This window comes from Monodelphis domestica, chromosome 3, assembly GCF_027887165.1.
Source record: "Monodelphis domestica isolate mMonDom1 chromosome 3, mMonDom1.pri, whole genome shotgun sequence".
NCBI classification, from domain to species: Eukaryota; Metazoa; Chordata; class Mammalia; order Didelphimorphia; family Didelphidae; genus Monodelphis; species Monodelphis domestica.
The window spans coordinates 439,423,999-439,449,807 of record NC_077229.1 but is presented as its reverse complement, the minus strand read 5'-3'; the positions used below and the strand labels follow the sequence as shown (position 1 = coordinate 439,449,807).

The 25,809-nt window shown below is 37.0% G+C and overlaps 1 protein-coding gene across 1 annotated transcript in view; it reads left to right on the top strand.

Annotated features, from left to right (window-relative positions):
* The window catches only part of ADAMTS12 (ADAM metallopeptidase with thrombospondin type 1 motif 12), a 563,652-nt gene that overhangs the window by 520,709 nt on the left and 17,134 nt on the right, over nt 1-25,809 (top strand). Inside the window, exons 21-22 of the mRNA XM_003340624.4 lie at nt 9,716-9,889; nt 19,358-19,501. Coding sequence (XP_003340672.2) covers nt 9,716-9,889; nt 19,358-19,501 — 318 coding nt within the window. The remainder of the gene's footprint in view (nt 1-9,715; nt 9,890-19,357; nt 19,502-25,809) is intronic.

The window sequence follows — 25,809 nt, the reverse complement described above, 5'->3', positions numbered from 1 at the left end:
ATTGTACTAGAAACACTAGCAGTAGCAATTAAAGAAGAAAAAGAAATTGAAGATATTAAAATTGGCAATGAGGAGACGAAGCTATCACTCTTTGTGGATGATATGATGGTCTACTTAAAGAATCCTAGAGAATCAACCAAAAAGCTAGTCAAAATAATCAACAACTTTAGAAAAGTTACAGGATACAAAATAAACCTGCATAAGTCATCAGCATTTCTATATATCTCCAATCCATTTCAGCAGCAAGAATTAGAAAGAGAAATTTGATTTAAAATCACCCTAAACAGGGGGCAGCTGGGTAGCTCAGTGTGTTGAAAGCTAGGCCTAGAGACAGGAGGTCCTAAGTTCAAATCTGACCTCAGACACTTCCTAGTTGTGTGACCCTGGGCAAGTCACTTGACCCCCATTGCCTAGCCCTTACCACTCTTCTGCCTTGGAGCCAATACACAGTATTGACTCCAAGACGGAAGGTAAGGGTTTTATTAAAAAAAAAATCACCCTAAACAATATAAAATACTTAGGAATCTATCTGCCAAGACAAACACAGGAACTATATGAACACAACTACAAAACACTCTCCACACAATTAAAACTAGATCTAAACAACTAGAAAAACATTGATTGCTCATGGGTAGGATGAGCTAACATAATAAAAATGGCAATCCTACCCAAATTAATTTACTTATTTAGTGCCATACTCATTGAACTGCCAAAAAACTTTTTTACTAAAGTAGAAAAAAAACATAACAGAGTTCATTTGGAAGAATAAAAGATCAAGGATATCCCAGGAAATCATGAAAAAGATGCAAAGCAAGGAGAACTTGCAGTCCCAGATCTTAAACTATTCTATAAAGCAGTGGTCCTGAAAAACAATTTGGTACTGGCTAAGAGGCAGAAAAAAGGATCAGTGGAATAGACTTGTGGTAAATGACCTCAGCAAGACAGTCTATGATAAATCCAAAGATCCCAGTTTTGGGGACCAAAACCCACTTTTTGAGAAAAAGTGCTGAGAAAATTGGAAGACAGTATGGGAGAGATTAGGTTTGGATCAACATATCACACCCTACACCAAGACAAACTCAGAATGGGTGAATGACCTGAATATAAAGAAGGAAACTATAAGCAAATTAGGCAAACACAGAATAGTATACTTGTCAGATCTATGGGAAAGGAAAGACTTTAAAACCAAGCAAGAGCTAGAAAAAGTCACAAAATGTAAAATCAATAATTTTGATTATATCAAATCAAAAAAGTTTTGTACAAACAAAACTAATGCATCCAAAATTAGAAAGGAAGCAACAAAATGGGAAACAATCTTTATTACAAAAACCTCTGACAAAGGTCTAATTGCTCAAATTTATAAAGAGCTAAACCAGTTGTACAAAAAATCAAGTCATTCTCCAATTGATAAATGGGCAAGGGACATGAATATGGAATTTTCAGTTAAAGAAATCAAAACTATTAAAAAGCACATGAAAAAAGTGTTCTAGATCCCTTATAATCAGAGAAATGCAAATCAAAACAACTCTGAGGTATCACCTCACACCTATCAGATTGGCTAACATGACAGCAAAGGAAAGTAATGAATGCTGGAGGGAATGTGGCAAAGTTGGGACATTAATTCATTGCTGGTGGAGTTGTGAATTGATCCAACCATTCTGGAGGGCAATTTGGAACTATGCCCAAAGGGCGCTAAAAGACTGTCTGCCCTTTGATCCAGTCATATCTCTGCTGGGTTTGTACCCCAAAGAGATAATAAGGAAAAAGACTTGTACAAGACTATTCATAGCTGCACTCTTTTAGGTGGCAAAAAATTGGAAAATGAGGGCATGCCCTTCAATTGGGGAATGGCTGAACAAATTGTGGTATATATTGGTGATGGAATACTATTTTGCTCAAAAGCATAATAAAGTGGAGGAATTTCATGGGGACCAACAACCTCTAGGAATTGATGCAAAGTGAGAGAAGCAGAACCAGGAAAACATTATATGCAGAGACTGATACACTGTAGTACAATCAAATGTAATGGACTTCTCCATTAGTGGCAATGCAGTGATCCTGAACAACTTGGAGGAATCTACGAGAAAAACCACTATCCACATTCAGAGGAAACACTGTGGGAGTAGAAACATATAAGAAAAACAATTGCTTGAATACATGTGACTAGGGGGATATGATTGGGATGTATACTCTGAATGAACATCCTACTGCAAACATCAACAACATGGAAATAGGTTCTGATCAAAGACACAAGTAATACCCACTGAAATTGTGTGTCAGCTGTGGATAGGGTAGGGGGAGGGGAGGGATGGAAATAAAGTGATTATTTTAACCAAAAAAAATTATTTTAAAAAAAAAAACAGTTAAGCGAGGCTGAAGAAAACTGGGAAAAGAACTTATAAAGCAAGATAAGTCATCTGGAAACAGAGGCCCTTGAACTTAAATGAGAAAATAGTGTCTTGAAAGCCAAAATTAATCAGTTTGAAAATGAGGCAAAAGAGATGAAAGATGGGGCAAAGAAAATGAATGATGACCTCCAAAGAAAATTAGACCAGAAGGAGAATGATTGTAAAGATTAAAATTTTGGGGAAGCTGAGGCAGGTAGAAATTAGTTTCTCTCTGCAAGGAGTATTATATTTTTAGAGGTTTATTGAAGAATAAGGATTAAAGAAAATAAAGGATAAGAAAGCACATGTCTAGGCCCAGGTGCCTAGACAACCTCACCTACATTATGAAAAGAACACCGTCTGCTTGCAAGCGGAAACAGGAAAGGTCCCGCAAAAGCCTTTCCAATCAGGTTAAATACCCCTTCTTGATCTCAGCCCAGGTGAGAATTCAGTGATATTACAAAACATTCTGGGGAAGTGGAACAAGGAATTCTGGGGATTTAAGTCCTGGATTCAAGTCCATTTTTACAGGATGACCAAAAAGCCAGGGATGCAATTCAGTCTCTAAAAACCAGTATACAACAATTAGAAGCAAGCGACTTCACAAGGCAGCAAGAAACTATAAAACAAAATCAAAAGAATGAAAAAAATTGAAGAAAATATGAAACACCTCATTCACAAAACAGAAGATTTAGGATATCTTTCCAGGAGAGACAATTTAAGAATCATTGGTCTACTGGAAGACCATGACAAAATAAAAAGCCTGGACATCATCCTACAGGATATTATCCAAGAAAACTGCCCTGACATTCTAGAAAAAAAAGGGGGAAAAGTGGAGATTGAAAGAATCTACAGATCACCTCCTGAAGTTAATCCACAACTAACAATACCCAGGAATGTTATAGTCAAATTCAAGAACTACCAGACCAAGGAAAAAATATTACAAGCTGCTAAGAAGAAGGCATTCAGATACCATGGAACCACAGTGAGGATAACACAGGATCTGGCTGCATCTACACTAAAGGACTAAAAGACATGGAATATGATATTCTGGAAAGCAAGGGAACTAGGTCTACAACCAAGAATCAACTACCCAGCAAAACTGACTTACAGGGGAAAGTATGGTCATTTAATAAAATAGGAGAATTCCTAGCATTCATAAAGAAAAGACCAGACCTAAACAGAAAATTTGATGTCTAAGCACAGAACTCAAGAGAATCATCAAAAGGTAATTAAGAAAGGGGGGGAAAGCAAAAAAAAAAACAACTTTTTTTAAGGGACCCAATAAGTTAAAATGATATGTATCACTACCAGAAAAGAAAATATTGGTAACTCTTAAAAATTGTTATTATCAACTGGGTAGCTTGAAGAATTATATTCAGAGGGAACAGTAACAAACTGTATAGGATGAAATGCCAAGACAAATATGTATATAGATATGTGTATGTAGATACATACATATATATGTGTGTATATATACATATATATATATATATTATACATACAACTAAAGTTTTTAATGAATATAACCCCTCTCTGGAGAACTTTTTACAAAAGCTTGAATAGGTCAAGTATAATATAGAAAGATAATATGGAGAGGATTTGTTCAAGTAGGTATGGGGCTAGCTAACATCTGATTCTTTCTACCGTTAAAAGACAAGAAATTTGGTTAAATAACTTATTGATAAATTATTATTAGGAAACTTACAATTCTTCCCTTAGTTTGTCAGGAATATTTAAATTTTAAAGGAATATGCTTGCTAATCCAAATTAAGTGCTAATTTTTTAAATGTGTCAGACTCTGAAAGGAATGATTTCAATGAGTTGTCAAAGATATTTGGGGCCCAGGCAGGGGAGCTAGTAGACTGAAAGCCCAATATCTCTATTCAAGGACCCCAGATCATTTAGCAAGGGTTTTCTGGGAAGAGTTTTGTAAACTTCACTAGAATTCACCAAAAGAGTTCACAGTGTTATAAAAGCTAAGGATTCCCCACTTCAAAGGGTTCTCTGAGTAGCTATTTATCTTGCCTAGTACCTCGTTCCCCTCCTCCCATGGAAAATGAGTAAAATTCTTGTTTATCCTTAATACTGTGGTAGCACCTTCGTTCCTTGTATTTTCTTTTTTTTTTTTATTCTTCCTGCTTTGGTCTTTGGTTATGACCCAGTTTTGTACATAGAAGAGCTATCTCTAGCTAGAATGAGAAAAAAAAAATCACACCTCAATTCCATTTTGCATAAGTCCAACTTACCATAGGTTTTGACTAGTTCAAGAAGTATCAGTTTTACTGAGATGTCTTTGGGGTACTAACTGAACTCTGCTTGTGTTCAGTTTCATATCTTGTTTCATGGCCATTTTCTAGTAACTTACTCACAATGGCAGAAGCATTGGTAGGGAGCTGGAAGGAATGGGAAAAGATGAGCCAAATAAGAAAATGCCTATATTTCTCATCAACATTTCATTCCTTTCCTCTATGGTCCACAAGCATTCTCTCTCTGTCTCTGTCTCTCTCTCCATTCCTCCCTACCTCTCTCCCTATCCCTATCTTCTTCTCTCTCTATCTCCCTCTCTGTCTCTGTCTCTCTGTCTCTCTGTCTCCCTTTCTCTCTCACTCTGTTTTAAGTATCTCTTTCTCTCTCTCTATGTCTCTGTCTCCCCCTCTTTTTCTCTTCTCTTTCTTTATCTTCTCTCCCCTTCTCCCACATTTGCATAATCCAGGAAAGCAAATTCCTATGCTGGCTATATCCATATGTCTTTTCCTTGGTTTTAAATCCATCACCTCTGAAGTGGGTGGCATGATTCATCTCCAAGCCCTCGAAATTAATGACATCATTATGTTAATCAGAGTTCTAAAGTCTTTCTAAGCTGTTTTCCTCTATAATGTTGCTTTCATTATATAAATTGTTCTCCTAATTCTGCTACTCAACATATTATTTTTCCTTTCTTCCTCCTCCCCACTCACTACCTCCAAGAAGAAACTTTTTCTGAAACTTCCCCATCACTAAAGTCTTTCAAAAATGGAATGTTTCCAAAACATATATTTAACATATGCAAGTCATTTGGAATGGAAAAGAAAAGACAGGTTGTAGAAAGATGATTAAATAATAGAATCTAAGTCTGTGGAGAATAATTACCCCATGACCAATTGCTTGTCTTTGGAAATCTTAATGATTTGGGACCTCAGATGATGATATTTAACTGTATAGATTGGTTATGATGTCCTCCTTCTTCAACTTCTCTTAATATATGACCTTTCTGGTGTGAGAACAAGGCAGGAATAGAGTGATCAGCTAAGCATCTTATTCTGCTTATTAAAGTAAATTTGACTTTGGCAATTTTTTTAACCTAAGCACATCTTGAAATCAGAAAAAAGTCTAGGGTATTCAAAGCCAGAGGAAATTATTACCATGGTCTTGATCCTCCTGCTGCTAATGAATTTAACTTGGGAACACATTGGAATGATTTCATAGATCATAAAAATGCCAGGAAGAAAGAATTGTGATTTCATTTCAGTCTCACCACTGGCTCCAGCCAGCCAGTGGCATTTGTCATTCTAACTTGATTTGGTTTGGAAATTATATCAGTCAAGTAAATTCACTGCAGTAGCTGGAAAATTATTGGCCTGGTCAGTAGCAATGGTTACATCGTCAACCATTTTCATTAGACCAGTCCCTGCCTTCTGTCTGATCCTTGTCCTCTTTCATTAGGAAGCTCATAGATTAAGATAAAAAAAAAGACTCATTTAGGCACTGTAAAGATGAACTTAGGCAATTGGCAGTCAGTACACAAAGGCAAAACAGTGTTAGAAGTGGAGTGATTTAATATGTCATCACTTCCCTCTCACTAACTCAATTTGGGGCTTTTTGAAAATGTAATTGAGGAGTCAAATAGTCAGGGGGCATCTTAGGCAATTATTGGCCTTAGTATATTAATAAGTTTCATTTCTCATTGTAAATAAACATATTCTTTGACAAAAGATTAATACTAATTTAAAAAATTCAATTTAAGAAGAGAATGTGGCAACAAATGGAAAAAGCCAGAAGACCCCAGAGTTTATGAATGTCTTGCAAATATTTATTATGGAGGGTCCTCACTTTTTTTGCAGTCATATTTGCCTAACATGTGTTGGTGAAAGACAAATGACTGCTTTGTGTGGAAGTCATTACATTTCCTTGTTTGTTCTGGTGCTGATATTAAACTGGCAATTGTTTTTTCTAGATATATTCATTATACTGTATGGAAATGGGTGTTCTACACTATGTTTTTTGAACTATTGGGTCAGAGCTGATCTTTCTTTCCTTTTTTTATTCCCCATGAAAAAACAAACACTTGATAGAAGGCAAGAACCATTTATCTGTGCCCTGTTCACTTGATCTCTGGGTTACATACTCAGAAAGCTGGATGACTGGAATATTTCTCCAGGACCTCACAGAGAGAGAGGGAGTAAAGTATTTCAGTTGCTCTTCTTGTAATTGTTCTTTGATTCAGTCGTATCTGACTCTTCATGACCCTATTTGGAGTTTTTTTGGCAAAGATACTGGAGTGTTTTGCCATTTCCTTCTCCAGCCCATTTTACAGATGAGGAAATTAAGAGTAACAGACTTATGTGACTTGCTCAGGGTCACATAGCTAGTAAATATCTGAGGCTACATTTGAACTTCTAAATTCAAGTGCTGATTCCAAGCCCAGTACTCTAGCCACTGTTCCACCTAGCTGCCTATAGCCCTTCATTGGCTTCTAGATTTAAAACCAGAAGAGACCTTAGAAGTCATCTAGTCCAACTCATTATTCCCTATTTTACAGAGGTTAAATGACCAGTACTAAGCCATCCAGCTTAGATGTGGCATGGATAAAATTTGAACATAGGTTTTATAACCTCAGATTGAATGTCCTTTCCATTGGTGAAAAAAGTCTCAATTCATTGATATCTCCCACACTGCCTCATCCCTTAGACATTTTAATCTTTTTACAGAACAAAATGAGGCTAGGATTAATATGGTAACAGTCAGGGTCACGCCCTTCATGAGAATACATCTTCCCCTTAATTAAAATTTGAAATGACCCAATTATCAATGACAAAAGACATGTAGGATATGAATTAGCAGATAATGTTTGGTGTAGGAGGGATGCTATCTCAGTGGCCAGTGGTTGACTGAGGAACTTTGGGAACTGAGAGAGATATAATCTCCCACCAAAAGGTATCCAGCAGATTGTGAAGATTTAGAAGACCATAGACCTAGGTCCCTGTAGACTATAGGTCAAATCCAAGCAGGGCTGTTTAAGCAAGTTGAAGTAACAGGTACCAAAGGTTTAGGAAAACAGGTGGACAATGTTCAAATTCTAGGAGAGATAGAATAGAATAGAAGGTACGTTGAACTTGCAATCAGAATAACAGCATTCTGATCCTGGGCTTGGAACTCACTAGCTTTATGTTCTTTGTCTGAACTCTCCATTTTTCTTATCTATAAGATGAGGATTTGTACTAAATGACTTTCAAGGTGTTCTGAGCTCTAAAATTCTATGAATTTCACAGTAAATTAGTAAGACAAACATTAGCAAATAATTACCAAGCTTTGATTCTAGGGCAGACTATTTGTCCTGTCCTGTATTATATCTATTATATCATCTTCTGGATATGGGTAATCTTGGACCCACAAGCATAGCTGATTAGCAGAACATCTTTTTTTCCCTTTTCTTAAAATTAATTTTTTTTTTCAATTACATATAGAAACAATTTTTGATCATTGTTTTCTGATATTTTGCTATTAAGATTCTCTCCTCACCTTCTCCAAGATAATTGCTTTGATATAGATTACATAATTGCTTTCATGTAATAAATATTTTCATATCCCCCATGTTGTGACTTAAGACACTTATCACATGCACAATTAAAAAAAAACTCAATAAGAAAATTGAGTGAAGAACAACATGCTTTGATCTGCAATCAGTTTTTCCAAATGGTTCCTTCTTTGGCTGTGGACAGCATTTTTTTATCATGAGTCTATTAGAGTTATCTTGGAACTTTGTTTTTCTGTGATCATTTAGTCCTTCACAGTTGATCATCAAGCAATATTTCTGTTACTGTACATACACTGTTATCCTTATTCTGTTCACTTAGCTTTGCATCAGTTTGTATAAGTCTTTTTAAGTTTCAGCAGGTCTTTTAAATATCGTCAGAAAGAGGTCAAAGGACAGATGAATCCTACCTTTGATTGAAATAAGTATAGTACTAGTAAGATGACTTCTTCCATGTTCAACAATCTAATATTTTGAGGTGTTATGGTGATGACGAAGAGGGGCAGGAGGGAATAAGCATTTGTGTAGCACCCATTATGTGTCAGAATTCCATCTACAAGGCTCCTTTCTGGCACAGAGCAAGAATGAGGTCGTTTTAGGTAGAGAAATGATCCCTGGGAAGGGTAAAAGGCCAAGAAGAAAAAAACCATTGATAGGAAATAATAAATAAGTCTGCATAGCTAGAGGTAAGATGAGGCAGTTAGTTATCTGCCTCCCTGACACTAGAGGAAGTGAAGGGGGAAATGGCAGTTTGATATGCAACAGCTGTTCATGTCCCAGGGCAGAATTACGTCCAGCTTTCTGAAAATGGCTTTAATAAAATAAAAGGGGGATTAAAGGGGATCTCAAAAAATATTTTTAGAATTACTTATTTTAAATTACTTTTAAGACCTGAGGAAGAAAAGAAGTACATTATTTTATGATTCATAATTTTAACCCCATGATACTGAGTGAAATGTAAAATAAAACTTCCATATAAAATATTCAGCAAAAGATTTAGGTATTACTTGTGTGTACATGCCCACTACTGAAAAAAACTGGGGCAAGAGGGTCAGAGGGAGCCATGTAGCAAAGCCAAAAGTAGAGTGAGGACTCACATTTTTTGAGACTTCCATTCTGCTTTGTTTCAAATTCAGTTTCAGCCTCAAGGTTGGTCCCATACATTGTTCTGGCAGAGCACAAAATTTGACAAACTTTCTGGTTTTGTATGCATATTGTCTGATAAATAGCGTTCCTCTGGGTTCTCTCTCTCTCTCTCTCTCTCTCTCTCTCTCTCTCTCTCTCTCTCTCTCTCTCTCTCTCTCTCTCTCTCTCTCTCTCTTTCTGTTCCTTTGAGAAGGACAGAAGACATTTTTAAGACTAAGTCATTCTTTCTTCCTAAAGGCAAATTCTATCATTTAACTACAAATAAGGAAAAGTTTTCCATTAGCTTCATGGAACTTTTCACCTGAGAAGACACTGACCATGAAACAAGTGGGCAAAATCCTGACCGTCCAACACCCCATTCTCTCTCTTTGTTCTCATTCTCTTCCAGTGCTCCCAGAATTGTGGTGGGGGCATCAAGGTCCGTGAGGCTCGATGTGTGAATAGCCATGACCATCGGAACCTGAGGCCATTTCACTGCCAACTACTTGAAGACAAGCCCCAGCTGAGCACCACTTGTAACATGGAGCCCTGCCTAGAGTGGAAGACAGAGCCCTGGAGCCAGGTATATTTGATGATCACAGCCTCTTAGAAGCCACAGCTAGTTGTCGATAGCTCTTATGAACTGAGAATAAAAGGAAACACATAACTAGGTATGTGATCATGGATCCAGAGCCAGAAGGGACCTCAGAGGCCATCAAGTGCAGCCTCCTCTCTAATTTTTCAGATGTAGAGACTGAAGCCCAGGTAGGTTAAATGATTTTCCCAATATCTCACTGAATGTCACAGGTGAGATTTGAACTCAAGTTCTCTGAAGCCAGTGGCCATAGCACACTCCCTCCTTGATGGTGACTGATGGGAAAAGTAAAAATGCACCTGAATTCCCCTGTGTGTTTAGAATGAGTATGGATATACGACCAGATGCTTGTTATTGTTTAGAAGAGCAAATGCTTGAATAGGACTTAACATTTTATTCATGTGTTCTAGGCTCTATGCTAAACCCTAGCATGTGAAAAAATAAATATGAAAGCTTCTTTCATTAAGGAGCTTATATTCTAATAGGTAGTGAGACAGTGAGTGTAGCCCCAAAATTTGTTGGGGGACGAAGAGTCCTTTTGCAAGGTCAGTGGTCTGGGAAAAGGTAGATTTGTTAGTGTTAGGGAATCTCCTAGTCCTCAACCCAATACTCAATACCTAAAATTCCCACTTCCCTCTTACTACCTAGGCTAAGCCCACACAGAATTGAGTCTTTGATGAAAAACCAGAGATAGCAGATGAGTCAGAAAATGGTGTCAATAGTGACCTAGTCACCCTGGTGTTGGCAAAACCCACCAAGGTAACTCTGCAGTTCAGCTCACTATCAAAGCTAGGTTTTTCTTGAGTATTCTTGAGATGTTGTTTCAGCCTCTGGGAGCGCAGAGGGATCACAGGAATCACACAATATGATCTGCATGGGTTTTCCACAGAATCAGGAGAGAGATCAATCGTAGGAGAGAGCTGGGTTTTGGAACTGTTTTCCTGTCCCCAGTTCAAACTCTTCTTCCAGATGACCATTACCCATTTCAGAATTCTACCCCAGGATTCCAAGCTCTTTCTTCTGTACTTCCTGGTTTTTTTTTTTCATTCCATCAAACTTCTGTGTCTCCTCTCTGGTCCATTATCTTTTCTCCAAAATTCCTCTTATCAAAATGATCTGTTTGGTGTTCAAAGGCCTTCATAACCTGACTCTTCCTCCAGCCTTTCTAATCTTCTTCAACTCTAGTACTCTGAAATCTAGTTCCTGTGGTCTTCTTGCTCTTTGTCACACAGTCATTTCTATTTCCTGACATTTTTATTGGCTATCTTCCCATACATGGAATTTTCTTCCTCCTCATCTCCTTCTCCTGGCTTCCTTTAAGTCCTAGCTTAAATCCCATCTTTTGCAAAAAACAAACCAAAAGAACCTTTTCCTGATCTTCTCTTATGGTTGTATCTTTCCTTTGTTGATTACTTCCAAATTATTCTGTAAAAGCTTGTTTATAAATAATTGTTTGCATATTATCTTTACCATTAGAATGTGAGTTCTTTAAGAGCAAGGAATGTATTTTCACTTTTTTTAGCCTTTTTTTTTAATATCCCCAGGACTTAGCAGAGAGCTTGCTTGCTTATTACAGACATTTAAATATTTCTTGACTAACTAGTATTTCTTAAAGGGTTGTTTTAAGGTACAAAAACATAATGGAACATATTTCATAACACTTAAAATTCTGCATAAATAAGGTTGTATAAATAAGAATAGCATTTGGCTATTACTATATTGCTATCAGCTTCCTTCATCTGAGATTCTTCATTTTAGTTGTATGATACACTCATTTCTTTTTCTGGTCACAACTTTTCTTGGTGATATCTTTTAGACCATTTCTTGAGTACCTAAGGTGATATCCTGCAGCTTCATAGTGTCCAGCATACATCTTGCTCCATCAGGATGCCAAAAAAAATTTTTTTTAATAAAAACTCTTACCCTCCACTTTAGTGGTAAGGGCTAGGCAATAAGGATTAAGTGATTTGACTTGGGTCACACAGCTAAGAAGTACCTGAGGCCAAATCTGAACCCAGGACCTCCTGCCTCTACACCTGACTCACAATCCACTTATCCATCAAACTGTCAACCTGAAGCTTATATGCTTTGGACATTATTCTATGATTTTAACTCAGATAGCATTTTCAGGTCACATGAGCAACAAGATAGAAGACGGCATTTTCTTTGACCATCATGACTTCTCAAAACTTTCCAAAACAGAAGTTATAAATCAAAATAAAGCAACTTCTTCTGTCATGGTCTAAAGACTCCCAGAATCCAAAAGAAAGTTAAAAAAAACCCAGGAACTATCAGTGACCTTGAGCTAATATAGCAGCACTACTTCCTCACCTCCCATGCTACTGGAAGGGAGGCTGTACTATCAGACATAAGAAAACAACACAGATTTACATCAGAACCCTCACCTACATCCCAGTCCCCACTCCCATTTCCTCTTTAGAGTACTATTGAAACCCTAGCTCCAGGCTGTGGAAGTGTGCTCAAGCCTCAACAGCCAACTTGACTATAGTCACTCAGAAGCAAACATCTGCTGAAACCCAGAAACACCACTGCTGCCCAGTTCTAATGGTTGATGCTGGGGAAAAGAAGTTCTGAACTGCTTGTGCTGACCCAGAGAACTTTGGAGAAGAGGGAGTAAGGAAGGGAATGATGAGGTTAATAAGGAGGGAAACGACTAAAAAGTACCAAAGATTTCAGGAAGAAAAAAACTCAAAAGCCTTGAACATAAATAGCTAAATCAACTGAAAAGAAATTAACAACAGAAAGAAATATGATCTCGAGATCTAGTAAATTAATTCAGACAGCTATAAGTAAATAGTGGAAAACAAATGAAAATGATCCAATACTTGACGTGACAGAGGACCCTGTGGATTTTGAGGAGAACATGGAACAATCATTTTGAAAAGCAATTTGGAATTATGCAAATAAAGTAACTTAGATGTGTATATACCCTTTGAACCAGAAACTCTATTAGTGAGCTTATATCCCAAGGAAGTAATTGGGGTTTTTTTTAAGTCCCCATATACTACAAAATATTTCTAGCAGGACTTTTTATGATAGCTAAGAATTGAAAAGAAAAGAGATATCTCTTTGGCTGAGCACATTGTGATACATAAATGTAATGTATTATTACTATGCACTAAGAAATGATGGGTAGAATGAACATAGAGACGTATGAAAAATTTACATAAATTGATGCATAGTGAAGCAAGCAAGACCAAAAAATATATGCACAGTAACTATAAAAATGTAAATAAAAAATGACTACACTGTGTAAATGGAATTATCTTCCTTTGTTTATTTTAACTTAATCAATCAAGAACTTATACAGTCAGGCACTTTGAGAACCTTTTACTTGAAAAGGAAGTTCACGCCCTCAAAGACCAGAAGTGAATCCCACAAGCACTGGCCCCCTGGGCAGTGCTAGACAAATTAAGGAACTATGATTGGTTCCTGAGATGTAATATGGAGAACTATTGGGTAGAGAAAAGTTCTTATAAGGTAAGACTTAGCAGGAAATGAGGCATTCCCATTTCAGACTCTGATTTCAGATTCTCATTTCCGATTCAGCTTCTGATTTTGGCTTCCTGATTTGGGCTTTGGATTCTGATGAATTCTCAATTCAGATTCTGCATTGATTCTGTATTAGTGTCTCTTGCTGAAGAGACTGCTGTGACTCCTGGTTGGATATCAAGACCTGAGGGAGTTGTAAAATTGAGATTTGAACTCTAGACTTCAATCCCCACAAGTCCTTGCTCCACTTCCCCAAAATGCTTTGTAATCTCACGGAATTCTGAGGTGGGCGAGATCGAGAAGGCTCTTTCCATAATGTAGGTGAGGTCTTGTCTAGGCCTCTGGCCTAGGCATGTTTTCCTTATCCTGTATTTTCTTTAATCCTTAATCCTTAATAAACTTCTAAAAAATATAATACTCCTTGCAGAGAGAAACTAATTTCTACCTGCCTCAGTCTCCCCTAAATTTTAATCTTTACAGAGTCTTTGTTGGAGTTGAGCTGGATTCCCCTGATAGGCAATAGGGTATTTAACTAGACGATATTTTCTACTTCCTTCCTACATTTCACTCTCTTTACTATCTCTACTTTGCTGTAATAAAGCTACTAACAGCCTTGTGACATAAGAGTTAATTTTTATAAATGGTAACCATAACAACTTTTTATAATCTAATTTGACCAAAATAATTTTAACTCTTATAACACATAAAGAAATCAGAAGTAAAGATAATGATACTATTAAGATCAAGTGGCCTAGCTTTGTGACCCTGAGCAAGTCCCTTAACCCCCATTAGTGAATCATTACTGTTCTTCTGCCTTGGAGCCAATATACAGTATTGATCTAAGACAGAAGGTTAAGGGTTTAAAAAATAAATTAAAGGATCAAATGATAAGATATAAGAAGCCCATAATTTGGTGTTGAGGGTAAATTTTAAGGTTGAGACTGAATATATTATTTAGTGGTCACCAGGAATTTAAATTCTAAATCCCAATGAAATACTCAAGTCAGAATAGAATTTTATGGTGGCTTATTTACAATAGAAGGAAGAAATTAAGAATGAGGGAGAAAGAGAAAAAGGAAAGAACTACTCTGGCCTGGCCTGGCCTGAGCCAGGGAGAATTTAGAGGCCTCAGCTAAGGGGCCTTCTCAGAAAATTAAATCTAGCTTGGCTTCTAGCTATGAGGCCTCCTCCAAGATGAGGGACCTCCTTGGAAGCTGGTACCTTCAGAGACATAAAGGGAAAGTGGAGTCAGCCTTATCACTCACCATGTGGTTGTTCAGGGAAGCAGGCTGAGGACCCCCTCTCCACCAAGTCAAGTTCTACCACCAAAGTCCAAAAATGCCCCTCCCACAGGAAGTGATGTGAAATATAAAGTTAGTTATTTACATCACTTCCTGTATCTCACATGTACTGATGGTGGCTTAAATTTGGCTTAGGACAGCCCAGGGGGTCAGTTAGTTGTTTCTGATTTGTCACTTGCTAGTACACGCAGATCACAGACTCTCCTCCCCCACACTTGATCCTTAAGTGGGGGTGTATACATTCCTGGTTGCTAAAATTCTAAAGACTAAGCAGAGTGGAGTAAATCTAAAATTCATACTACCCCTTCATGAAGGTCAGAAACCCACATGTGTAATACATTGCATATGCTTTTGGACTTTTCCAATTTATCAGTAATGGTGACTTTTTTCCCCTCCAAAAATTATTATTTGTCACATGAGATGGCTTACTAGGAAGGGGAAAGGTACACAAGATACCATTATGATATAAGAAAGAGTAAATATCAAAAACAAAATAATATAACATCACTTAAAGAATCTTGGTATTTAAAGGTGGGAATTTTGTTTCAGGGAGAAATTTGTTCTTAATATAATGCTGACTTTACCTGTGATCCTACTGACAGATCATGTTGGTTCTGTTACACCACCACATCTAACTCTGATTTCAAGAGAAACATATGTCTAGTAGTCACAACTGTAACTACCGAGCCCCTACTCTTCTGCTTCCAATTTAAACATATCAACCAAGATTAGACCATTAACTTTTCAATGAAACATTCACTAAGAAAAGGCAAAGTGATAATAATCATAACATAATGGGTTACTTATAAAACTGTCACTCTCTTCCATCAGTGCACACAATGCCTTTGGGGGATAATAGACACCAATTTACAGAAGCAGTGAAGCACATTTGTAGATATATCTGTATAACCAGGGCACCTCACAATTTAGAACTGCAGGATTTGAAATCTTTGATCTGGGGAACAAGCAGTAGAACATAGCACCTACTTGAAAGAACCATTCTTCCTTTGAATTTCTTTACTCTTTTCATATAAAGCCTCAGAAAGCTGCTTCTTTGCTACCTTCAGGATTCTGAAGCACTGTGATTTTTTTTTTTTTTTAGCAAAAAGTAGCTTTAAGCCTTTAAGTGGATAGCTTACTCAGCTTGAAGTCAGAAAGTCATCTTCTTGAGTTCAAATATGGCTTCAGACACTTACTATCTAGCTGTGTGACCTTGGGTGAGTCATTTGACTCCATTGGCCTCAGTTCCTCATCTGTAAAATGAACTGGAGTAGGAAATGGAAAACCACTCCAGTATCCTTGCCAAGAAAATCCCAAAAGGAATCCTAAAGAGTTGGATGCAACTGAAAATACTGAACAACAAATCTGTAAGTCCACTATCTGTAAACTTTTCCAGCTCTGCTTGTGGCTGAATGCTTAAGCAGAATTACATTCTTTTAGTAAAAAGACATTCCCTTAAGCAGAGGACTGAAAGCTATTTAGATCTATCCCCTGTGCTTTGAGCAGCTTCCCCCATCAAGATAAAGAGAACAACAAAAGATGATATCAGCAAGTCTATAAGGGGTTTCCCCTCTCTCATTGTGTAGTTGGCAAAAGAAAAACAAGTTTTTCCCAACCATTCCTGCAAACAGTATGGCATTCTTGTCCAGTCAGCTCCCATCATCACAGCTCAGCTGTCCCCCTCAGCTGCAAAGCTGATTTCTATACAACTTTTCTCAGTTGGGTTCTGCTGCTGTCATCTCTTCCTTGCCTTTTTACTCAGTTTCTTATCTCTGTGTTAGAGGCTTAGGCTGCCTTCTCGCAGATTTTCTCCTCTTGTATCTAACTCCTATCTCTAGCATCTAGTATTGGTTCCTACCTTCTAATTCTCTAGCTTCTCCATCCCTCCTGCTTCAATAAAGGGACCTATTTTTATCTTAGGGTAAGAAACCCCAAATCCACATTTCTATTAGATGTGACACAAATAGTCAATCTGCAGTTGTCTTATAGTCCCCAGACTTGATTTTGTTTTTTATTTGATTTGATTCCGTTTCCCAGCAATAAACTTAAAGTTTAAAAACAGTCCAAAAAAGCCATATGTAAATTAGCTTGTGGAAAACATACACAGCAGCCATTTTTGCCCTCTTTCAGTATTTTGCTTCTGGGGAGTGCTGCTTTTTTCTCAAGTACATTCAGAATTATCTGTGTTTCTTCTCAACCTTTTTTTTCTTTATTTTTTCACACAAATGTTCTTTTTCTGTCCCTTTTCAGTAAACAAATGTACACATAAGGAAATAATACTTTACTGATTAGCCCTTGTGTAAAAATAACTATGATAAAGAGTTTTAAAGGCTACATTTTGCCCTATTATGCTTTTTTTAAATCAGCAAATAATAAACAGAGCAAAATGTTATATTGTCTACACCATTCAGCCAATTAGCAGGTATAGTAAATGGATCGTGAACACCAAACTATTCCCTTCTTAACCTTTTCCACTAGCATATGTCCAGAACATGTTAGAAAGATTTCCACAGAAATAGGAAAGTAGGCAAATTGGTAAACAGTATTAATGTCCTCTTGTTCATCTTTTGGGGACAATAAAGCCAGCCATGACTTTCCCTCTTTCTGTCTCTTTTAAAATAAACTCTCTTCACTTTAGGGATCTTGGACAATGATTCTTTTAGAGCTTTCAAAATCATATCATCTTTCACATGCATTCCTTGATATTTACTTAATATTGAACAGCTGCTCTTTTCAATTTCCTCGTCTCATGCATTTCTCCATTTCTTCCCACCCTAAAGACTAAGGGATTATTCAACTACTGTCATGATGAAAATAGATTGCTGTAGGAATGCTGGCAACATTTTTAATTCTTGTTTCTTTTTTGGTTATTCTTTAAGTTGTATCCCTACATGTTCTTATGGGTCTCATGATAAGCTTTCAATAGATTTTTCACTACTATTCTGTTTCATGAAGAGATATTGCTATTGTTTCCCCTTTCTCCTTGATGCTACCCACATAATACTTTATAAATAATTTTATATTCTTAAAGAGTTGTGCTCGTGTCATATTTCTCATTAGGGCAAAATCAGTGTTATCTGACTTAGTTCTGAGACTTTTTTTTGGCCTTTCTTTGTGATGATCTTATTATATTGGTTAATCTACTAGAGGGGAAAATGATAATAAATGATAATATGATAAATGATAAAATGATAATAAATAATACATAAATAAATAAATTTTTAAAAATGTTTTTCAAGGGAGAAAATAAGCTATTTCCAGGAAGTAATAGCTTAATGAGGGATTATAACCCTCTTATCTATAGAGGAAGTTTGGTGCAGGATTTCAAAAATAATTGTTTATTGGTTGCTTTTTTAGTCCTAAAGAATTAATTTTACATATCTTCCTTGATATACTATGTAGCATAAGTACTTTATGATGATGTTGGTGAAAACTGGACGTTTTTGTTACTTTACACTTCCTTGCTTTTTGATTTTAAAAAAAGAGGCTTTACCTCTTCCACAAATCACAAAAATGAGATTATATATTTCATAAGGCTGTTCAAGTGAGCAAAAATCTTGCATAAATTTTGGAGACTGATGCTTCAGGAATTGACCTTTTCCTTATTTATTTTATGAGCTTTAGAGCCAGTACATCCAACTACATGAGCCTCTCTCCACTGTATTACCCATAATATGGACACATTTATTGCCAAAATCCTGTCTCATGAAGTATCTGCCTCCTCCTACATAGTGCTAAGGGGAAGAGGAAATTCCTGTCTTGGTAGAAGATGAAATAAAGATTGTGCTGCTGGCTTTCTGCTAGGCTGTCAGATCTACTTTTGATAAGAACATTATTAATTTTAAATTCTGACTTCTTGCCACTTGTATTTTTTCGTGCTTTACTCAAGTAAGTGGTATTTTCTATGCTGAACAGTCCTGTAGTAACTTTCTGATCAAAGGTTTTTATATGAAATCGAATTTTTTGTTTGTTTTTGTTTTTGTTTTTATTTGAAATCCCAAGTAGAATTTTAACTAGGATGATGCGAGCAGAACTTTATCTGTCAGAAGGGGTTGTGCTTTTTCCCTGAGAGGTCATTGTTCTATCCCACAGTTACATACCTGTATTTTATTTCTTTGGCCTCTGCTGACCTAACCAACTTGTGGTGAGCCACATAATGCCCCCCTGGGTCATTATAAAATCCCTCTTATAGCAGCCCATCTTCTTTCCTAGCCCCATATGCTGTGCATAATGTAAGATTATTATCTGTTCCTCTATATATTCCTGCCCCTATATTTTTTGCCTCAGGTGTAAATATTCCTAGTTATGGTTCTCCCTAGGTGCATTGTTTCTAAATACTTGACTATTTCTCTTTTCCCCAGACCTCTCTTTCCCTTGTCTTTGAAATGTCTTTTCTCACATTTTCCCTCCTTGATTTCTAGTCCCATCCTTGGCGCTCAGTGCATAGTAATCACTGTGAGCAGTTCAGTAAGGATACAGCCACCTAAGAAACTGCAGGAACTTGCCATTCAGTCTAAGCATACCTGTGCAATACAAACTTAAAGAATCACACAAATGAGTAGGAATTATCATTTTTATGTCCCAGAATTCTCGCCTGGTGACTTCTCTTCTAATTCTGTTTGGACTACTTTATACTCTCCAGTGTTCCAGGTCCTGTGGAGGTGGCACTCAGGAGAGGCTGGTGCATTGCCCAGAAGGTCGTTGTGATTGGCAGACAAAACCTAACTTCACCAGACATTGTAATGAACAGCCTTGTTCTCACTGGGTAGAAGGGAAATGGAATTTGGTAAGATTAATTACATTGCTTTTTTTTTCTCCTAACAGCAACCTACCTTTATATTTTTGTTTATAGCCAAACATAATCAATTGATGAGCATTTATTCAATACCTTTTACTTACCAGATACATAATAGAGAATGAAAGAATCTCTGTTATAGTCTAATGAAGGAGACTGCACATACCTATGTAAATACAAACAAAATAAGCACAAAATAAACACAAGGAAAAGACACTAGCAGGGCAGAGCATAGTGGATAGAGAGCCAGGCCTGGAGTTGAGAATACCTGGGTTCAAATCTGGACTCAGAGACTTCCCAGCTGTGTGACCCTGGGCAAGTCACTTAACCTCCATTGCCTAGCCCTTACCATTCTTCTACCTTGGAACCAATACACAGTATTGATTCCAAGACAGAAAATCAGGGTTAAAAAAAGACTCAAAGACATAGAGGAGAGTCACCTCGGTACAAAGGAGGGCTCCAAAGTGTTATGTGAAGAAAGGAGCATCAATTTCTTTTTCTCATTCTCCTTGAGATCCTGGACTAAGGGTACACCTCCTTTTTTCATTATCACTTCCAGGCTTTCTTTCTGCCATTATCACCCAGCATTCACTCCTCTTTAGAGATGTACCCTACATATAATACATATATGTGTATATGTAAATATGTGTGTATTATATATATGTAGATAGATAGAGAGACACAGACAGATAGACAGACAGACAGACAGATAGATATATACATAGATACATAGATAGATGGATGGATAGATAGATGGATGGATAGATAGATGGATGGATAGATAGATGGATGGATAGATAGATGGATGGATGGATGGATAGATAGATAGATAGATAGATAGATAGATAGATAGATAGATAGATAGATAGATAGATAGATAGATAGATAGATGGATGGGTAGATAGATGGATGGGTAGATAGATGTATGAGTAGATAGATGGATGAGTAGATAGATGGATGGGTAGATAGATAGATAGATAGATAGATAGATAGATAGATAGATAGATAGATAGATGGGTAGATAGATGGGTAGATAGATAGATAGATCACTGCTCCAGATTTTTATTGAGATATACAAAACTTCAGCCCATCGCTAGGCCTGGCTTTCAATCTACTGAACCACCTAGTTCTCCCCATTCCCCTCCCACCCCCAGTCATTGCCTCTTAAGAGCTGAAGACAAAGATCTTCAAGTCCCCTTATAATTCCCTGAGAAACTCCTCTGTATCATTTAATTTTTCTCTACTTGCTTAAGGGAGTTGAAGACTGGAACTTTCACTCAGACAAGGTTGATAATGATGATGATATATTATTGGTAGTAGCAGAAGAAATAGAGCATTTCTGGCTTCTAGCACACTCAACGAAAAGGGATGTTTAGAAAAACAGACTTCTTTACACAGTCTACTCTTTTCTCACCAGTAGTCAAAGTTCCTATATTTTGGTCTTCCCCTATCTCAGGTTGGATTATCAAGTTTATTTTATTCATTTATTGTTATGGATGTGGTATTTCATTTTTTACAGTCAAGGAATCTCAGAGCATCTAAAGCTAGTCTTATAAAGTGGGAAAGTGTTAAATGTGGAAGAGAAATAAAGAGATCCTGCTTTCTCAAGGTTTCATAGTTAATTAGGGAGGCCAGTTTCTAGTCTTGTTAAATAAAGTATAGTCCCTGTAGCCTTGTGCTTTCAGGTCCTAGGAAATAAAAGTTCTCCTTGGAGGAAGAAAAACAAGGGGGGAAAAATCAATCAATTAGCAGCTGTTCACCAAGTATTTACCTTCCTCTTACTTGGTACTGTGGTCAGTCCTGTGGGAAATTAGTCATGTATCAGACATGGTCCTTATTTTAAGATTTGTGGAGAAAACCAGGCTCAATATTATTTGAATACTCAATATTATTTGAAAGCAAAATAATATGTAGTAATGCTTTGCTAATTTAACAGTCTGTAGTTTTATTTGTGTAGTTACTCTTTCCACCTTTATACTGAACCCTCCATACTTTATAGATAATTATATTTAATAGATCACTTTTATTTAGTACTTTAAGGCTTGCAAAGTGCTTTCAGGACAAGCAACTCAAAAATTATTAAGCAATCTGTAGTGAGCATCCAATAATTCCAAAGGGCTGATGATAAAGCACCCTATCCACATCTTTATAGAGAAATGATGGGCTCAAGGTGCAGAATGAGACATTTTTGGATGCAGCCATTACAAAAATTTGTTTTACTTGTTTTTTTCATCTTAGTAATGTGGGTTTTGTTTTTCTTTTCTTTTTTTTCCCTAATGTAAAGAGGAAAGTTAGAGAGAGAGAGAAATATGGATTTCTAAATGGAAAAAAACTGAACTAAATAAACATTTTAAATCAAGTGCATTAAATACTTGGGCTCAAGGGTCATAATCCTTAAAGCATCTCTGGACCTTGACTAACAGGCCCTAGACCTGTTAGAGAATTTTCAAGTTCTGCCTTTTATGGCATATCCCCGGGGTATGGGTAATAATCCTTTATTCAAGGGGGAGGGGGTAATTATTTAAGCATTGGTTACTTCCCTTTACTTTCTGTAACTATAACAATTGGAGGAGATTCAATTGGTCAGATACCAATTCCCCCCATACACAATAGTCACAAGAATCCTTTGAGGTAGATTCTAATCATATATTATATACAAAGGACTTTGCATACTTTATGACTATGTATCAATTATTATTCTATACATGAGGAAATCAAAGTTCAGAAGGTTAGGAGACTTGCCCAAGGTCACACAGTAAATAATTGAGGTAGAAATTGAACCAGAATCTCTTTGACTCCAAGTCTGGTGTATTGTAGACGTGAACTTGGAGTGAAGAACTAGATTGAGAAAAGTAGGGAAAAGAAAGAAGCAGGAAGAGGAAGAAGAATATGAAGAGAAAGGAAAAGAAAGGGAGAGAGGAGGGTGAGAGATAACATAGAAACTGTCAGAAGAGATCATTCAAAAGACATGGGGGGGGGGCAGCTGGGTGGCTCAGTGGATTGAGAGCCAGCCCTAGAGATGGGAGGTAGGTTCAAATCTGGCCTCAGACACTTCCTAGCTGTGTGATCCTGGGCAAGTCACTTAACCCCCCATTGTCTAGCCCTTACCACTCTTCTGCCTTGGAACCAATGCATAGTATTGATTCTAAGACCGAAAGTAGACTTTAAAAAAAAAAGGCATTGGAGCAAATATGAGACATGGGACTTGAAGACTCGAAGGAGCCTTAGAAATCATAAGCCTCATCCCTCCTGCCTGTGGCATAAATTCCCTTTACAACATCCCTAAGGAATTTTTCAAATTAAAAAAAAACATTTCAAAATAAGATAAAAGGAAGAGAATCAGTTAACTGGCCAATAATCAGTTTTAAGCCTCTGCTATGTACCAGATATTGTACTGAGGATACAAATAAAAATACACGAGAACTCCTGTTCTCAAGGAACTTATACTCCATTGAAGAAAATACCATATATATGTGTATGTGTAGAGAAAGAGTAGAAATTAAATAAATACATAAAAACAAGCTAATTTGAGGGAAGCAGAATCATAAAAACAACCTCATGTTAAAGGAAACTGGAGGCCTGTAAAGGCCAAAGTGAGGACAGTAAATATTCAAAAGAAGAACAGGGGGCAACCTGTGAAAAGGCAGACAAACAGAAAGGAATATCATGTATGAGAGATAGTGTAAACTTTAAATTATTCCACCCTACTTAGACCATACTTTAGGGAAAGATAAAGTTGTAATCTCCTGATTGAACAATGAAGGTACTTAGTTCTCACCTTATAGTGAAGCTAGAACTTAAGCTAAGTTTATTTTTAGTATCCTAATACAAAAAGGTGTTAAGTAACTATAAAGGTTAAATTAATCACAAAAAGGTCAAGTAACTAACAAAAGGTGAACTTAACAAAGAAGTGTGAAGTAACTCTAAAGATATAATCTAATCAAAAGAAGATGAGAAGTAGGAATGGGCATTTAGAGGAGGAGACACAAGGGTGAAAGGTCTATATATTTGGCTCCCTTGCTGTCTCTGAGAGGATCTTGATTGGAGAGACTCTCTTTCCCTTATTGGTGGTGGAGAATTAGCTGAGAGGAGCGTGCTGAGCCTTTTGGCATCTTAGAGTGGCTACAAGCTATTGTCCGGTTCAGTGGTGAGTTTCTGGCTCAGTTTTCCTCCTTTACTTTCCAACTTTATCCTCTTAGTAGCCTCTAACTTTCTTCAGAGACCTAGAGGCAGAGATTTTTAAATTACCCCTGACACAGGCCAGGCGGGAGAAATCCTATATCCCCTTTCTTCCCTCTCCTTAATTCCTTCCCTCTATATTAATTAAATTACCATAAAATACCAGACTGACTTGAGTATTTTATTTGGGATTTCCCCTGATGACCAATTAAATCTAGATTTTAAGTCACAACTCTAAATTCATCTTTACAATAGCAAGGACACCAATTTGGCCAGTCCAGAGAGTTTTGTGGAGTGTGTGATCATCCTGGAAGATAGGTTGGAGACAAAACATTCAAAGCCATAAATTCCAAAATGAGGAGGTTATGTTTTCACCCTTGAGGCAAAGGGACTTACTCTATATCTGGGGGCATTGGAGTGACAGGGTAAGACTTGTGCTCTACATTGTTGTAGGGAGAAGCTTGAGGCAAAGAAGGGGGCGGATGCCAGAAATTTTGTTGAGGATAAAACCGATAAACATGGCAATTGATTGCATATGTGGAATGAGGGAGAGTGAAGAATAGAAAATGGCAGCCAAGTTTTTAATGTTGGTGACTGAAAAAATGTTGGTGCCCTATCACTGTTAAATAATAAGAAAGTTCAAAGAGGGAAAGTGTTTTGAAAGGGGTCAGATAATGAGTACTGTTTTGGATATGTTGAATTTGTGATGCCTATGGAGCATCCAGTTTGAAATGGCCAATATATACCTATGTATGTACACATACATGTGCCCATACATACATCATGTACCATGTGTCTTTCATATGTATAATAAACACATAATGTTTATTCTATATATGTATATTATATGTATGTTATGTATATTAAATTATATAAAATGTATATTATATACATATCATATATGCATAGAGATTATATTCAAGTTCAGAGGAGGTAATGAAGTCACCAAGATAGAAGTCACCATTACTGCAGGGAGATGAAGAAGGATTAAGATAGAAAACCCATCAGATTTGGTGACTGAGAGCTCTTTGATAATTTTAGACAAAGTGGTTTCAGTTGAGCAATGAGGTAGGAAACCAAATTGCAATGGCTGATGAGTGAGTGAGAGGAAGTGTAGACAATTGGTATAAATAGTTTTTTCTATGATCTGTGAAAGCAAGAAGAGATATAATACAATACTTTACAGGGACTTTGGGGTCAAAAGAGGGGGGTATTTTTAAGGATTGGGAGAGCTCAGAGTGTTTAAAGACAGCAAAGAAGAAAGCAGCAAATAAGGAGAGATTGAAGACAAAAAGGTCGGATCCTTGTAAGGATGGTCTCCTGAGGAAGATAAATAGTATATGTAGAGGGATTGTCCTTGGCAAGGAAATGGATCACCTCTTTATCAAAGACTGAGGCAAAGGACAAAAGAATGGAGATGTTTACAGAGTGAGATGCAAATAAAGGGAGAAGGGGGAGCTTATAGCACATGGCCTCTGTTTCTTCAGAAGAATATGTGAAGCTAGAGGGAAGGGATAGTGTAAGATTCTTGAGAAGGGAAGATTTGGAGCAGCCAAATCAAATAGAATTGAGGGAGAGAATTGCTTTGCTGAAGTGAAGGCCCAGTAAAGATTATATAACAAATTTTCAGTGGACTCACTCAGCATGGTTGGGTCAAAGTATCATAAATTTAGGGACAGAGGGGGCCTTTCAAGACCATTGAGATCATCCCTATCGTTTCATAAATGGGAAGACTGAGACTCACAGAGTTTAAGAGACTTACCCATGATCACACAACTAGTGTTAGAGAGAGGAACTGACCCCAGGTCATCCTAACTTCAAACCTTGCACTTTAACCACTAACACTCCACTCCCTCTCTTATTGTTCAGAAGTACTTGAACAAGAAGAATGGAGGCAAATAATCAGAGTAACCAAGGTTAGGATTTGATGAGTCATGAACAGTGATAGGATAAAGGGACAAGATATTCAAGAGTAAAGGGCAGGGAAGTTTTGAGCTATTTAACTATAGGACTAAGATTGAGAAGGGATAAAGGTGAAGCCAGAACAGCAGCGATGACTTGGGAAAGTCACGAGTGGTGGAAGAATTGGAGGTCAAAGTTAAAGATGGAGAAGTTTAAAA